This window comes from Montipora capricornis, chromosome 5 (genome assembly GCF_036669925.1).
Source record: "Montipora capricornis isolate CH-2021 chromosome 5, ASM3666992v2, whole genome shotgun sequence".
NCBI classification, from domain to species: Eukaryota; Metazoa; Cnidaria; class Anthozoa; order Scleractinia; family Acroporidae; genus Montipora; species Montipora capricornis.
Genome location: NC_090887.1, coordinates 9991851 through 10009716, shown reverse-complemented (window position 1 = coordinate 10009716; position 17866 = coordinate 9991851). Strand labels below are relative to the sequence as shown.

Genomic DNA, 17866 nt, shown 5'->3' with positions numbered 1-17866 from the left:
AGTTCCAGTGCTTCCTGTTCTTGTTAAACGCTTGAGTGCGGCATTGTGTTTGACTTAAGTTTTTCCTTTTCGAAGATTAAATTTTCCGGTGTTTTTGCAGTGTCGTTAGTTAAAAATAACACATATATAATCGAACACTCTCAACCAAAGGTTGGCTCTCATGCGCGAAATTAGAGTAGAATTCGGGGTCTCAAATCCTAGTTATATAATTTGACACCGGAAGTCAGTAACATGCGCTGAATCACGTCACGCCACGCCGCGCAAAACAAGGTTGTCATAGCCTAATTTTAAGTAGGGTTGCATTTGTCAAGCCCAAGCTGTGTAATGATGATCTCTTAGGTCGGCCACTTGAACTGAACCACGCCAAAAAGGAGTACGTTTCTCTTACAGAGCTAGAATGTGAAAGCGCAGTTTAAAGTACTGGCCTTGGTTGCTAGAAGCATGGATAGCGCTAACCAGCGTTAAATACCATGGAAACCTATCGGTTTTGATACCTCTTAACCGACGGATAGCGCTAACCAGGCTTCGAGCAACCGGCCCCTGTTGTATAATTTTACCCCTGGGGTCCGCGGACGAACCCTGAGCCACGTCTTGATAAGTAATCTCAGTTTCTCACGCAAAACTAGTAAACTGTGATGGCACAATTTAAAGCACGGTTGGGGGTCTCACGTCCTCTGGGATTTAATTTGACCCCTGGGGTCGACGACGGCTACGGCTAAAGCAAAGGAAAGGAACTTTATTTAAGTGTCTAGTCGTTCTGAAACTAACAATTAACGCAAATCAAGTCAAGAGAGAGAGAGAGAGAAAGTCAAAAGAGGGGAAATCGGAGTACCCGGAGAAAACCTCTCGGTGCCTCTTTTCACTTTGATCACCTGAAAGACCCTCATATGCATTTCCTTCCTTTCCCAGGGCTCTCTTTCTGCGAGAATCTTCGATCAAATCCGCATTCCAGAAAGTCAGATGAAATCATGGAAAAACGATCAGTGTGAGGTCTGCTGCACCGATCTGAATCAGCTCAAGCGAGAGGCGGTTGCGATGGTGAACACGCTGGAAGAATCCCAGTTCCTGGCTTACTACAACATTCCCGGATACGTGGTGGGGCCGAACGCTGAACAGTTAATACGGCGGGCGGACAAGCAGCGCCTTCAAATGGGCGTTACCATGGATACGGCTGAACGCAATGGCGTGACGTATGTTAAACCGGAGGAAACGGGCGTGAGTTCCTCATTTTTGTCGAGGTAGGATTATCCTAGTAAAAGAATAGACTCTGTTGGATAACGACTGGACACAAAAAGACGCGGAGCTTAAATTAAACACATGCTCCAGTGAATCTTTCAGTGGCTAAAATACTAAAAGAATCCCTCATGTTTCTTCTTGGGGAAGATATTTGAAATGTTTCTTATTTTAGGGCTTTTTTTTTTCAGAGCTGCTCAAAAATTGCTGTCTTCCAAGAAGAAGAAGAAAGGACACAAACAGGAAGTTACCACCACTCACCCCTCCCCTGCTGTAGAATTGGCGCCCTCAAGACCCAGGCCAAAAGAAACCCAGCCTTACCCCTTCCCCACAAATTTCAAGGAAGTGCTTCGGCTATCCAGCCCTGCTGTGCCACCAGGCCTTCTTAAGATGCATACAAAGAGGACAGATGGAAAAGTAAGGGAACGCCTCTTAGCCAGGAGTGCATAGTTCATAACCTCGAACATAGAATTGCCATACTTAGTCTCAGCATTTTCAGAGACTCGACTACTTTCACGAGTGACCACTATTATTATTATTATTATTATTATTATTATTATTATTATTATTATTATTATTATTATTATTGGAAAGTCTAGGGTTCGCAAGAAGTGCGCGCCCTGGTCATGGCTTTGATTGTAAAGTAAGGCGTCCATAGAACACGATGAGTGATTTTTTGTTGTGTTTTCAAAGCTGGGAGCTTGAGCTCCAAGTCATAAGCGTCTGTCCTCACTGTTACTAAACGTGTCCGGATGCTAAACTTGAAGGTCTGTTGTTATGCAAGACCTTGCACTGTCATCATGTTTCTTCCATAAGCAAGAGACTGCTGTGATTGTCTCCTTTGCCATGATGAAAAAGGCATAGTAAAAAATCGTACTCCGGTCCTACCCGTTGTCCAATCGAAGGCTCGCTCATGGTGACGATAACAATTTGGTTGTTTTCTTTTCAAACCCTTCCCAGGTCAAAGTTATGCTTCGTATCGGTCCATCATTTCCGGGAGAGACCGGGTCCTTCATGAAAGTAGATCATAAGAGAAGACAGGTCACACTGTACGATCCCAGTACTGTTGGTCACGTGTCACAGACGCACAGGAAAATGGGCGTGGCCGCGCCCAAGATGTTCGCTTTTGATTCCATATTTGAATCGGATTGTTCACAGGTGAGATTAATGATGGTACCAATGATGATCCTGTAATGGTGATGTTGATGATGAGGACGATAATGATTTCGAGGGTTTTTAGGACAGTGCCTACTAGTTCATAGGTATTTTTGCGTGGTTTATGACGAATGTGCGGGAAGAGCAGATCCTGACAAGTGTTACTGAAATCCAAAAGGACAGATGATAATTAATCAACAATATTTGCAAAAAGCTTTAAAATACAGAGCAATGTGTGACGTTCTTTTCCAAGTTTAAGCTCAATTATCTCTGAAAAATGTATGGTTACGTCCAATTTTCATTTTCAAAACCAAGAGTACTTGCTAAGGTCTGCTTTCTCCGCATAGTTTTAGACCGCGCAAAAATATGCCATGTTAACCTTCCACGATAATTGCACCTTACCACCTTAAATCTGAAAATGACGGCTCGTACCGACTCAAACAGAACGCGTTTTTCTTTGCTTTATTATAATTAAGGTTGAAGTCTGTTCAGGCTCACTGGTAGACGTCCTTCAAGCAGTCGTTGGTGGATCAGATGGTTGTCTTTTCTCGTATGGTTACGCTGGCTTGGGTAGGTGCAGTCAGCTCACTTGTTCGGCCATAGTGTTTCCCTTAGACTACCTTTGACCACGGAGCAACAAATATGTCTAGAAATGCCGTAAATAAGCGTCACGAAGTGTCCCCTTGCTCTTCTGCCCAACTTCAACATCACTCGTGTCTCGGAATTACTGATTTACATTGCATTAACTCTTTCTAAAAATGCATGCAAAGTAGATTGTGAAGTCAAATCAGGAATAGACCCACTCCCCTTCTGACTCGGTCGTCAAAAAAGATGCTTGCTTTTTCGCAACTTTCGAAGCCTATAAAATGACAGGATTTGTTAGAAAAATGAACAGGTGCAAAGATTCACGTCGCAAAGTGACCCCCCCACCCCCTCCCTAACCCTAACCCTAACCCCCTCCCAAATGCTAAAAATAACGCTAACCTTTATCCTCACCTTATTGTTGGAAATAGGTAGCAATGGCTTAGAATTAAAGGGACGCTTTGTGCTGGATGTCAAATAGGCCATTTCCGAGTTCATGTCCGCCTCCTCTTCAAAGCGAGTCTAAGTGCGAAGTTTTTGTGATGCTAATTAGTTCTACTTTACATATGAATGAAAACTAATTTTCATAAGAAAAACTTCGCACTTAGACTCGCTTTGAAGAGGAGGCGGACATGAACTCGGAAATGGCCTATTGGGCGTGGCGCATCTCTGGACACAACTTTGATTCCAGCCATTGCGTCGTATGTGGGTTGATTTAGCTGGTTGTCTACTTTGCTCCGAGAGGTTCACGTTTCCCCGGGTTTTCCCTGCACATAAAAAACCAGCATTTGTAAATTCTTGTGACGGACCTATGGATGAAAATCTGTTGTCCAAATTATCTATAAGAGACCAAATCAGTAAACTGTACATGTTTTAAATACCTCGTATGTGTTATTTAAGACATCGTCATGTCCAAATTTTGACAGTGAATTCATTTTTTTCTTTTTTCATTTCCAGGAAAGACGCACACCATGGTGGGACGGGACGAAAAAGAACAAACTTTAGGACTTATACCCTGCGCGCTTTCTTGGCTTTTTAAACTCATCGCAGACCAGAAGCAAAAGTAAGAAAAATCACATCTTCAATTGTTTGTAGAGATAAAGCGATTCTCAACTGTGTCGAAAAAAAACATTGCAATTTCTTTGGTTTTGGAATAATATGCTTACCGATTGGCTTAAACATCTCGCGCCACATTTTTATCCAATCACAGGCAAAAACAAAGCCAATTGTGATTGGCTCGCACGTGTTTTCCCGCGCTTTGCGTCGGCTACGTGTTTCTGTTTTGCATTGCGATTGGTTCATTTCGTTGTGTACGTCTCTTTTGATTGGGCACAGTAACCGTAAAGACTATATATGAAGACGGTACATGAAGACAAATATACGAACTGCGGAAAAACATATAGTCTCCATGTTGACACCCCCTACGGGTTTATTATTACGAACTCACATAATGATCAATGCCCGGCTGGCTTGATAGCTCGATAGACCAAATTCATATTTTCAGTTTTGGGACTGGAACTAGCTTGCAATGGAAGCTAATGCGGGGGAATCTTTTCAAGTGCAAATACTTTTTAATATTTTCCAACGCATTAGCCTCCATTGCAAGCTAGTTCCAGTCCAATTCTGAGAATACGAATATGGTCTAATGGAGAACTGCGCTGATATCGCAGAGATCATGGGTTGAAATCCCATTCTTTTCATTATTCTCAATTAAAAGAAACTTCGATAATCTAAAAATCATCAAAATGGCTGAAGTAAATATTTCTCTTTTAATTAACGGCTGTAATGTAACTACTTTAGTCCTCCTCTTCGTTCCCTGGAAACCATCTAACTTTTCTTTCCCCATCTTCGTTTAGGACTGGAACGAAGTTTTCTGTTCGGATTTCGGCAGTGGAGATCGTTGGCAGATCGGAAACCGTTCGAGATTTATTAGCCGAGCAAGCTACAGGTAATAGCAGTAGCATTGAGTATTTGCTTTTATCTTCAATTCAAAGGAGTAGCTCGGCTACAGAGAAATTTTATGAAGTTGCCTTCCTCTTGAGCAAGAACTAAAGAACGGACCGTCTTTTCACCAACGTCGTAATCGGCTTCAATTTTTTAGCCCTTAAAACATTGTTTTCTTAATAATAGATAAATAATGGAGGTCTGTTCCCAGATAATTATTCTTTCAATCATGGCCGCCATTTTTTACATGAACGAGGTGATGACATGTGTCAGCACGTGCTATTAAACCCACTGATCTCTTTCTTTGAACATCAACGCTCAAATATTAACCCTTTGACTCTCGGGGGTTTCTCGTTGACGAGTAAAATCGTCTGGCGTTAGACAGAGTAAAATACTGAGTCTCGCCGGTTCAGACCGGTTTGGGTGTGAAAGGCTTAAGACTAATTGTTGGTTACTCAGTTTTTTTTTTTCTTGTTAGGATTAGAAAATGGCACGGGTGATCCTAGTCCAAGCGTTTTTCTCAAAGAAGATCGCAGCGGAGGAGCACACGTTAGTAGCAAAATTTCCAGTTTACGTGTGTTTATAGTGTAAAGCCTATTCTCAGTACAGTGGCGTCACGTCACAGATTCGCAACTCAGGTAAATCGATCTGATCAGAATTTATCCTTCATTTTCAGGAAATCAATCCCACAGAGCTTCGCGTTCCAACAGCCGAGAAAGCAGCCTATTATCTTGACGCCGCGCTAGCATCAAGAACAAAACCGCTGAACGGCAGAATGCAAGGTGTGTGCTCAGGGATGGCACTAGGATTTTTCAATCTGGGTCCTGAGACCCGCATGTTCGGCCAAATTGGGGTCGCAAGCATTTTTTGGGGGTCCCAAAATCTTGGTGACCCTCTACGAGAAAAAGAGTATGTTTTACCGGTAAATTATGAGAAAAAGAGAGTAACCAACTTGGAATTAATATTGACGCATATGCATAGCACCGGCCGACAAAGGCTTTTTCTAGAGCCGTTACATTCATGGTTCATGGTTCATTTATTTCACACTATTTACATAACATTAACATAGAAAGAAAAGTATAGTCACAACACATGGTTACAAGATAAAATAATTACAGTACAGGTTATAAAATGTGTCTGGTGGTCAAAGTAGCGAAGACTTTCTAGTTGACCACCACCATTCCTGGACAAGAATTCTGTTAATGAAAGAGCACCCTTTCCAAGGGTTTACGCATCACTGGTTTCCTCCCTTAGGAGCAACGAACAGTGACCTCTTTTGCTATATATTTACATTCAGTCACTTGCAGAGTACATTCCTCTGAAGAAGACCGCAGAAGGCGGTCGAAAATTTAGTTTTAACCTTCTTAGATGTTTTAAACCCCATTTCTTAGAACTTCAATTATGATCACAGATCGCTCCAACAGTTTTACAAACAACAGAATATACTGGCAAATCAAAGCAAGTTGTGTGACTTATTTAAGTCAGTGCCTTGCGTCCTGGGACGCATTAAAATTTCGATGATGCATTTTTGGATTTTATTTGCGTAAAAATGCACGATTTCTGCGTTAACGCGATCCCTGTGTGCTTATTGCATATTATATTTATATCATGTTCATTCAATTAATTAACAATGAACCATTTGCTATCTTTCAGGCGAGAACTCAGATTGGGAAGAGAAAATGAATTCTCACATGTTTTTCACAGTCCATATTTATCAGTACCGAGTGGAGAAAAACTCGAGGAACGTTGGAGGAGGTATTCGTCTTCATCTTAATTTGTTAAGCGTTAACTCATTTTATGAAACACGGAAAGTTCATTGCGACTTTTGGGTTTCACAGTTGGGTTTCTTGGTGTTGGAGTGCTTCGCAATTACGTCTTGAAAACAGAAAATAAGTACTTGGCCAATCAAAAACGCTAGAGACAATTAAAAGCCAATAGCAAATATTTGCAAAACAAATATTTGCAGCCGTTGCGAAGCCCGGGAAATCGCGTGCGTGCCAATTACAATTGTTTTTGCCTTTTTTTCCTGATTGGCTGAGATTTTGGCGCGAGATTTTTAAGCCAATTAAAATGGGATATCACTTTTGACGCTTGAATTAAATTGATTTTTTTCCTCAGTCCATGGAGGTCGCTCTCGGCTCCACTTGATCGATCTTGCCAGCTGCGAGGGATACACTGGGTCCAAGAAAGATGGCGGGGCGAGTAGCATGTCTCTGTCGGGACTCGGAAACGTCATCATCTCGCTCATAAATGGCGCCAAACACGTGCCACACAGGTGGGTACGCCCAATCAGCTTCAACATATTTTAGCCGGACGGATAGACAGATTCTAAGGCGAGTGAAAGTTGATTAAAAACGAATAAAGTGAAATGAAACAGGTTTAAAGCCAGATAATGTGGATAATACATTACCTTGCGGAAAGTATGATAATGATAATGATAATGATAATGATGATAATAATAATAATAATAATAATAATAATAATAATAATAATAATAATAATAATAATAATAGTCACTTTTCAAAGTTCCGAAAAAAATTTTTTGGCTCTTTGTTTGATTTTGTCTCGAACAGAGGAAGTAAAATTACGCGCATGCTCCAAGAGTCTATCGGAAATACGTCATGCCGTACCACTATGATTGCGCATGCGTCACCCTCGCTTCCATTCTACACCGAAACACTGGCGACTGTCCAATTAGCAAGCAGGCTTCACCGATTACGAAAACGAAAGGGAAAGGTAAGACTGAAAATGTTAATTCTCCATACTAAATGACTTCTTTTGCGTTAGCTTTTGTTGTGTAAATTCGATTTAGATCCTATAGTCATGATAAGTGCTCTTTTTCAAAAGAGTTGTGTTATTAGAATAGTCAGGCAGACTATGACGAGATTTTGAGAATTTGATACGAATAAGCGCAATGTTAAGATTTGTTATTATACTGTAGACCTTATTCATAAATGGCGGTCGCATTTATAATTCTTTTGTCCACTTGCAAATTAGCCTACCAAGCCTCATTTTAGAGCAAGAATTCTGTTCAATTCCCTGTACGGTATGGAGGCTTGGTAGGCTAATTTGCACTTCGACAAAAGAATTATAAATTGACCGCCATTTATGAATAAGGTCTATTCTTGGTCATTCTTGGTTTGCATCCACGTGATGAGATGACCATGTTGGTGTACAAAACAAAAGAAAATGGCCCCACAAGTTTTGCACAATAATACTGAGTCAAAGTCCCAAAAGACATTTGACCGCGTTGTTCTGTACACCAACGTCATGGCTGCTGTGACGTCAGATGCAAACCACTTGGCATGAGACTGACATGACAATTTGGATAGAATAGGAACAAAACCCTTTGCACAATCAAAAACAAATATCGGCAGAAAAATGAGAAGGTAAATGAGAGATATCTCTTTTTATTATATAGATATTGATGAAATACCAGGATTTCTGCTTTACTAAAAAATCATATCTTCACCACGCGCAGTAAACATATCATTTTTATCTTTCACATGTGAGGATATAGGTGTTGTCATGGTGACCAACACGATTACCCAATAATACTTGCAGCACGAGAAGATAAAATTCGTATCCCCAAAGCTGCCATCTAATATCCTCTATATCCTATGTTTTCAGTTCACTGATATAAGGTACATTTTAGCCTTCGTTAAGCATGCACTGTTTTCCTAGAAATTTAATTTATATTTTCATTAAGTCATCCGAGAGTAACAATCATCTGTCGCCTTTAGAATTATCGGAGAATTGTCATAGTTAATTATGATGTTAGTTAATATTTGTGTTTTAATTCAGTATGTTATGCCTGCTAATTTATCTTGAAAAGATCCGCTATACGTAAGGTCATGCCCCTTCATTAAAGAAAATTGTAGATTTTTGTTCCTTTATTTTTATTAATTTTTCTTGAATTAGCATGGTATGCTTTAGCTATCCGCCTATTGTTTGGCTACAACAATGAACCGTGGTACCGGTTTAATTGTTTAAAATTGTTTTCATAACTTTAATATATTTCTTCTGCATGTTTTATATTCTTTTGATCTCACACACACACACCACCCCGACGTTTATAATAAATTGACTTCGCCCCTGACTTGTAGCGCTTGAGTCGTAAATCGCTGTCGCGCAGTTCTTAAACTCCACTTTGGACCAAGTTTCGACTTTTTGTCCCCAAAAACGAAAACGTGGTGAGTAATAAGAGCTTGATCTTCTCAGTTAGAATTCTTCCGAATTCATGTGAATATTTAACGTAAACATTTCTGACAACGACATGGTGGTCTCATGCATTTCACATTTGGTCAAATGCTTAATTAATGGGCAACAATTTATTTTCTTCAAAGTGCGTTCAGATACGAGATTGCTGAGTTTATTTGCCAGGATGCAGATCATATCGAGCAAGAAACTTGTAAAAGGATGAACATTGTTGAAATGGGAATATTGTCTTCTTTGTGCCTTTAACTAATCATTTTTTACCAATACCTGATGTTCGCGCGCCTTGATCACGGGGGTTTAAGTCAAGCTTCGTTTTCATAACCAGTCCAAAATATCTTACTCTATGTTTTAAAATGTGTTGTATTTGAATCGTTGCACAGCAGTTTTTAACCACAGAAATAGTCATTGCTTGCGGTAAGCAATTACTTCTAGGCTACAGTAGCCTTAATAGAAAAGTTATTCTCTCTGCACGATACCATAGCTTTTAAGTAGGTACACGTTCATATTTTTAAAAGCGAGTTAAATGTTCTCGCATTGACAGTGTAACTTTGTTTTCGAATCTGTTTATCTCGCTGTTATTAAATGAAACTGTTAGATTAAATTTTTAATGATGTTACGATTTGTTCACATAACACAAAGGGAACTAAAAATTTAATCTAACGTGATTTTTCACCTGGGCTAGTTCTTTTCCGTCCACACAATCAAACTGCGAATATCTAATACAACATTATTTTGAATATATGGCAGTTTTGATAACGCAACAAGTTTGAAAGAAGCAGCTAAAGCTATTCACATTTCTTCCAAAAACAGCGTTTAATGAAGAACAGGGAACCGAGCATATTTTTTACTTGTATCACAAAAGTCATCCATTTACAGATAACATATTTGATTGATGGCTGGACGGAGAGCTCATTACCATATGAATAAAAATCGGCAGTTCGATCTAAAGCTCTTTTTCACAAACATTTCGTTTTGTGAGATAGCTACAAATAACACAAATAATTATTTATTTCACGATGAGTAGGGAGACGTTCAAGTTATTAAATAAGTTTTTTTTCCAGATTGCGTGCGAAACTTGGTACCCCGTGGTGCAAATTTAGAATGTTCGCAATAAACAAAGTTCCAGCTTTTTCTAATGGAGAAGCAAAAATCAATTCATTTGTCGAACTCTAAAGTAAAATAAACTAGGTACTTAAAAAACGCCAGCGCAAAGTCTAAATTTCTTTGAGTGATTTTTTAGATATTGCATGTTGGAGATAGTCATTTTTGGACCTGCCCCTGGGGCGATAAGGTTACTTATCTCCCTGGGTGTACATGAGGTCCTTTGTTTTTCAGTTATCAAGTATCTTTTTCGTCATGCTGGGAAGAAGTTAAGTTCGGAAACATCGAATCCGCTGTCGTTTGTTTCAGCTATCATTTTGTACGTGATAGTTTTTATTTGTGGAGCAAAGATTTTGTTAGTGGTGGTTTGTTTATAAGAAAAGCCCATGTGGAACGGATGGAAAAATATTTCATAAGCTCAAAGACAAATTCTGCGAATAGTTCTTTCAAAGGAGAAAATCACGTAGCCGTAAAATCTAAGATCGAGGTCAGACACTCCCGCCAATTCGATCACTGGCGGAAAGCACTACGAGCCAATCAGAGCAGACGCAAAATTAAACAAGCACAACTAACGAGCCAATCAAAACGCAGCTGGCGCAAAGCGCGGGAAAGCCGTGTAAGCACAGTACTTTCTTATGATTGGTTTAAATAGTCCAGCGAGATTCTTGGCGGGAAAACGCGTGTACCCAGGATACTTCGATTGGTTCAAAAATCCAGGGAATTTTTTGGCCAGTCACCAACTGAAGCTTCAAAACCCAATATAATGACTTCTTGTTGTCTATTTCAATTTGTCCAATGTGATTGAAGTGCGATTATGTCTACAGGAAGACCAATTTTTAAAAGAAAATATTAGTACTATACTCGAGTTATGTTACTAAATTCTCGTCACTACTATTTTTTCAGGGTTCAAGTACAAGTTCATCCGGCGGAGAAAGTTCCTGCGACGAAGCCAGAATCCGAAAGCCGAGACTTCGAACAGCCGAGCCTAGACTTCGGACCACAGCATTGAACGAAAAACTCCGCGAAGACTGTCCGATCGATGGGCTGGGGAGTTCCGACTACAACTCGAGCACTGGCGAAGAATCCTGCGACACTGTGATTTACGTCGGTCCCGACGGGGCCATCAGTGATAGGGAGCTCACAGATAACGAAGGCCCGCCAAAGAGGCTCCCTATTAAGAACTCAAGGGTGTCCAGTAGCACGAGGTCCCTTGTAAGAAAACTCGAGTCGATTGAAAACGAAGAGACGGAGGATTTCGAAGACAACGGAGAGTTACAGCGTGAAGTTGAAGGAAGCGAGGATAAGGGAAACCTGGTGGAAGCGAAAGTGCAAAGAGATATATTGTCCGAGCGAGAGGAAGGCGAGGGTAGTGAATGCTTCACGGAAGATTCGTGTTACGAGACGGAAATCGAAGTTGCGTCGGAAAACCGAGGGACTAGTCGGAAACGACTCCTGGACAAAAAGAACAGTTCGTTAAGTAGTTTGGAAAGCTCACAGGAAGAGACTAAAAGGACAAAGACTTCTCAGAGTGACAGTGGTGAAAGCTCCAAAGGAAGCGATCTTTATAGTTCTGCATCAACAGAAAACAATACACTCATTATTCCCTCCACGTTGGGTCTCAACCTTGACGTTGATGAAAGTATGAATTCTCGCCACAGCACCGTTGTGATTCCCGTGCAGTCGTTTCCTGGCGAGGATTCCAAGCTGCGCGCACGCGTTATGAGTCCGGAGACTTCCAGTGAGTCATCAGATGCGGAAAGTATTGTGATGGCCAAGGCACCTTCTTTTTCGTTCTTAACTTGCGAAGCTGTGAATGATATCCACACTGATTCTGCTTCAATGGAATCGCTTAACATGGAGCAAAACATGCATCATTACGACCAGTCTCGTTACAATGGTAACGCACCTAGCTACAGTAATAGTTACGCAACTGACTCTAGAAGTTCTCTCAACTACAGGCCTGATTTGTGCGATGACGAAGTCTCACATCACTTCGAGAATCGAAAAAGTCACCTTGAGAGTAAAACCACAGCCGAACTTATCAAAAACTGTTTGCCACCATCTCCGACGTCAGATACGAATGAACTTTGTTATGTTGTGGAAGAAACCCGAGAAGCAAGCTCCGAAGAACTGTCGTACGATGACAGCGAAATCGTTTGGGGAAAGGAGAACGCCGACCATGCGATCATCGCCGAAGCTTTTTCCGAAGAAGAGGAAGAGCAAGAAATGAATGCTGATGACTCGCAGAGGAACTTCACTGGAACTGAGACAGATGTTTTGTTTCCGGAACTCGAGGAGCGCTTTCAGGATGTCAGCGCATGCGTATCACCTGAATTGTCTACGGAGAAAGCCATTAATCAGAAATCGGGCAACCGTCAAAACTCCGACGATAGCGCCACGGACTCTGACACGGACATGACACGCACTTACACGTTTGAAACGCCATTGAAAACGTTCTATCGTCTTGTACCGTCGCCTCAGTCTTCCTCAACCGAGGATGAACTCGAGGACATTCAGATGTCGAAATCTTTCCACAGCAGTAAAACGTTGTCCCCCATACCAGAGTTCCCGTCCGTTGAGTCTAACTTAAATCGAGCGTCGCTTGATGTCAAGAACCGTGTGAGCTGTAGTTACAGCATCGTCAGCGTCGAGATTGATGATGGAAATAAAACTGTTCTTGTTGAAGGAAACAAGGAAAGCATTCCCGTTGAAAACATGCAAGTTACAAGTAACAAGGGCGACTTGCGCTCGCTTCTTCAAAAATTTGTCGCCGAACAACTCAGGGAGTGCGAAGGCGAAAAATTTTCATCGTGGTACGGTCGGCCGGGCTCGCGGCATTTCGAGAACCGGCGACCACGTTCGAAGCCGAATCGACGAATTGCTCCTTTGGCTTCGCGTGATTCGTCAACTAACGAAAAATTGTTACCGCCACTTGTGCCGCAAAAGCGCACTTATACAGAGACTGCAAGGCTCGTCTCCAGTCCTAAACTGCGGTATAAAGGCGAGAGGGACTATGACAGTGACGTTGCGCCGTGCAACTACAAAACCCATGAAGGGGATGAATCAAGCGACAGTGCAAAAACGGAGCCGTGGTGTACGCCGCGCCGCGGCGTCGCACCGCAACGCTTCAGGTCCACGCCACGTCTTTCGTCGCTCTCGGTTGGTAGCGTGAAAACAAGCGTTACGTTCCTTGGAAGTGAAGACGAAAACAATAATTTTCAAAAAGCAAACTGTTTTGAAAGACCTTGTATTATAGAGGACGACGAGGGATTAAATCATTCGTGCAATTTTGGGCGCCCAGAAATGTCAACTTACGGGATCGACGAAAGCAAGGGTCCTTATATTGAGACAGAAAACCCAGTAAATCGACGTGGACGCGCATCGTCGAGCTCGGTGTCTAGTGTTGTGAAATTAACGTATTGCGGATCAGAACTTACAGCTAACGAATACATCAAGAAATCCGATAAATCGTCGACGAACGACTTATCGTGTACAAGAGCGATGACAACTTTTCCTTCGCCTGCAATCTCCGTCTCTGTGGAAAGACCAATGATAGAGTACATTCCATTAACGCCTGAGACACCATACGCTCCGCAAGAGCAGTTCATCACACGCTTTCACGATCGTGGCACTCCTCCGCGAGTAATCTACCGATTGTCTGGCGAATTCTTCGCGACTATTCCTTCGGATGCTTTATCGGGTTCGCAAGTAACCGAAGATGCAGCCGCTTCCAAAGGAGGCGCCAACCGGCAGTACCGGTTGTCTGGGGAATTTGTGGCAACTTTTACAACGGCCAACGAAACCCAAAACGTCTCCACGCTGGCTTTGACGTCATCGCGCACGGAAGATGGTAGCGCCAAAACAGATAGTACTGAGGTGGTCTGGGTACAACACGAGCCCGTGGTATCAGCTGGAGATGTGACAGCGGATGAATTGTCTTGCTCTGAGACTCCAGTACCGACAAGGAATGGAAAATTTGGAAAATTCAAATTTTTTAGGTGAGTGGATGAGTTGATGTCCAACTGAAGAACTTCCTTATTTTACAGTGAGTTCGATCGAGGGCCAGTCATTGACAGGGCTTTTAATTAAAATTGGCGTCCTAAATAGTGTTCCAGTCCTGTTAAACGCTTTAACAGTTCGCCAAGAAAAATGAAAGTAAAGAAGATGATCAACTTAAAGTGTATATGACAGATTTTCTTTAGTAAGTCAATCGGAACATCATGGTTTTCTGAGATAAAACAACCAAAAAATTTCCAAACCGATTTTCATTCGCTGCCTTTCAGTCTTTTAAAAATCGGGGTTTTTAATTCCGGTGGGGTGTAAAACCGCGCTAGTAAGGAGACTGGGAATAGCAGGCCGGGACTTCAATACAGTTCTGCTATCCCCAGTCTCCTACTGGTGCGGTTTTTTTACTCCACCGGAAGTGAAAACTGGATTTTTAAAATGATAAAGGACAATGAAGGAAAATCGGTATGGAATGTTTTTGGTTGTTTTTGACTCAGAAACACGTGAATGATTTTCGATTGAGTGAATAAGGAAAAATCTGTCACATACACTTTCAGCAAATGAAAGCAGGCCTGAAAAGATAAGATAAAACTAGTGTTCGCTTATTTTCCTTGTCCGTTTTTCTTTTTTTAGCCGGGACCGCGGTAGTTACAGCAGCGGACATGCTAGTGACAGCAGCATCCCAGACTCCAGTGGTTTCCGCGGACGAAGTAGATCGCTAAAAAGAGCGAAGTCATGTGAGTACAATATATTATCCTCTTGAGTTTATTTCAGTTATTTGTACGGTTTGACCTAAGGAGAACATCGCTACCCGCCTGTTCACCGAAGCTGAGTCCTTTTGGTCGGCCAAGCGTCTTGGAATAGCTCGTGATGTACACAGGATGGCGTAATTGTCATCAACGGCGTCTCTCAACTCTGCGATCCTATGCGAGCAGACTTTCAGTCTGAACATGAATCGAAGGACTGTCTTCGGGTATTCCCGTTTTCTTTCCCCATCAAAATGGACTTTCAGCTTAATTGCATCTGGTTGTGGTGCTTTGCTTCGAGATTTTACAGGAACCATAAAGTGGTTCTCAGAGCTCCTTAGATCTGCTTTCGACCCGATCTCGTACAGCCGCACCCTTCGCAATTCAACGAGTTTCCCAAAACTAGAAGGAAGGGCCGTCAACGCGGCCACTTCCTTTTTTGGTTTTTTGTTTGTTTGTGTAATCTGGATCACCTTCCTGTAAACGTTAACGTTTCTTTCCTCTTCCTTTATGTCTTCAGTATCTTCACGATCTGACGCAGCCAGCAGCAGCGGCTATGAGAGCATGCGCAACGATGCAAGCCATGCCTCTAGTGATAGTTGCAGCGAGAAAGGATTTAGCCGGGGAAAACGAAAAGGTATGTACGTCGTTTGAAGAATCCATAGGTGGCCACCACATTCTCACTGGTAGACAAATTGTATAATGTTTTATGCCATATCTTAACGAGTCTTCAATGTTAACAGTCCCGTGGGTGAGTTCTTCTTTGTTTACTACACCCCCACCCCTACCCCCAGGTAAATGAAATGAATAAATCATAATTAGAGATCACGACTATGGACTGGTTCCTCCTCACCAATTAGCTACTTTCATGTAACCCCACAAATTTTGCAGAAATTATTGTTTTTAAATGCACTTGGGAATAGTTGACAATAGTTAACGCAAAATTTGTGGGGAAAACAAAACCGTTCCTGTCAAGGAAACTACAATGGGGGACAATTTGTCTTGGGACAGTCCACAAATACGTCACGGAAAAAACATCGTTTATGTAAATCGAGCAATAACAACCTATTTCACTTTAACTGAGGCGTGTTCACTGTTCACTTTCCCCAGTTTCCCCTCCTACAACGTCGTCGTCGACATCAACAACAAGGCCACAAAACAACAATGGTTGCCGTCATACTTGAGAGAAACACATTGTAACACGGGTGTTGACACTATTGCAGTGTCAACTCTCTGGTGTTTTGAATCCCCGGGAGAACAATGAACAATATAACTTGATTTAACACTAGTGTTAACTCCCTAATACGACGACAAGCAATGTCATTGGTTAAAAAAAGGAAAAATAATCGTGCTGCACGTGCTGCACGTATTTTAGCGCATATTTTCGCGGTGCTCTGCATGACGACAACGTGAAATCACGACAACGCGCGGCCAGTTTGGGAAGTACGGCGCAGAAAATTCATCATTTTTTATCGGGGATTCGGGGGCAGGAGGGGGAGTGACATAGATTGATGATCTACGTGTCGCGGAATGTACCAAGAATTTTGACCTCCATTGTTCACTACCCCCCCCCCCCCCCCACCCTACCCCAGCCCTATAATTGTAGCTACTTAAACTGGCCAGCGAGGATAGAGACGTGGTAAGGTGGTGATTATAACCCCCACTCTACTCTGCTATCGCTTTCCACAATATTTGAAGACAAACTGCATTTTGGCTCATCAAGGGACCATTTATTGCAGGGCTTTATGGGCGAAGCAGATCCTCGTCCCCAGGAAGTGGTTCCAGGATACGAAAATATTCTCCCAAGCGCTGGTTTTCGAGAAAGTCGTTGGAACCAGTTCAAATAAAAGTTTACGAAGTTGATGACTTAGAGAGAGTTCAAAAAGCTATGGAATCCGATACGGACTTCAAGGTACAATTCGTCACCATTCATTTAATGATGAAGCTCTCTGTAAAAGGAGCTTTGTTTAAGTGTCTTGTCGATTTAGCGCTGGAACACTAATTGGGAACACTGTAAAATGAAATTAACAATCAACGCAAGTCAAGTCAAATGAGCCTAACGGTCACTATAATGTGTAATACATACATGAAATAACGAGGAGTGTCAAACGAGTGTCAAAAAACGAAACAAGTTGCTCTGTCCAATCACAACAAATGCAACGATCAAGCAATCCGCCATTCATATCGCATAGCAAATCAAGGCCGCCGGCGGCGAAGCGCTGATCCTGGAGATCAGTAGATATGTAAGCTGATAACCGAGATTTAGCAAACCAATCAGAACTTCAGAATGGCATTGGAGGTTGAAAATCTAACGGTGTTTTATGTTTTTGTCTTTGAACAGTGGCAAGTCTCCGAGAACAGAAAGTCACGAATCGCATCTCTGCGTCAGAGACAACACGACCTAAAAGATGAGTTCACTGAAGCCAAACATAGACTCGTAGACGAAAACCAAAGATGGAGTTATGGATGTAAGTCCCCAATTTGTTGTTGTCGTAATAGCCCACTTTCGATATATCAAAATTCAGTCCTAAACAAATCCTTATATTTGTTCACCATGCAGAGCCTCCAGATGATGCCTTTTGTCGAAAGTGTCTATTTTCAAAACGGCTTCTCCTAGATTTTTGCGGGAACAAAGCGGAGCGGCATTGCATTCTGCGCACGCGCGATTTTGCATTTTTGGACCAATCAGAAGAGTTTCTGTCATTTGGCCCAATCTGATTGGTCATTATTTTGCGGGACCTGTATTCTAAATTTAGATAATACCGTTTACTGATGGGTCAAGGCCAATTGAGACGAGATCGACACTTCTGGATTGTTGCTTCTGGTAATATTTAACAATTAGACCCGTAGCCCGCAAGGGCTCCGGGTCAATAGCCCGTGAG

The 17866-nt window shown here is 42.0% G+C and overlaps 1 protein-coding gene across 10 annotated transcripts in view; it reads left to right on the top strand.

The window, feature by feature from the left end:
• LOC138049406 (kinesin-like protein KIF26B) overlaps positions 1–17866 on the top strand; it is a 70946-nt gene that overhangs the window by 51632 nt on the left and 1448 nt on the right. For all 10 annotated transcript variants that reach the window (XM_068895659.1, XM_068895662.1, XM_068895658.1 and 7 more), the window contains 16 exons: positions 910–1238; positions 1425–1650; positions 2194–2391; positions 2865–2958; positions 3928–4033; positions 4827–4918; positions 5393–5463; positions 5591–5696; positions 6568–6669; positions 7033–7189; positions 7488–7650; positions 11137–14231; positions 14872–14975; positions 15505–15621; positions 16724–16896; positions 17326–17452. In XM_068895659.1, the coding sequence (XP_068751760.1) occupies positions 910–1238; positions 1425–1650; positions 2194–2391; positions 2865–2958; positions 3928–4033; positions 4827–4918; positions 5393–5463; positions 5591–5696; positions 6568–6669; positions 7033–7189; positions 7488–7650; positions 11137–14231; positions 14872–14975; positions 15505–15621; positions 16724–16896; positions 17326–17452 (5260 nt within the window). The remainder of the gene's footprint in view (positions 1–909; positions 1239–1424; positions 1651–2193; positions 2392–2864; positions 2959–3927; positions 4034–4826; positions 4919–5392; positions 5464–5590; positions 5697–6567; positions 6670–7032; positions 7190–7487; positions 7651–11136; positions 14232–14871; positions 14976–15504; positions 15622–16723; positions 16897–17325; positions 17453–17866) is intronic.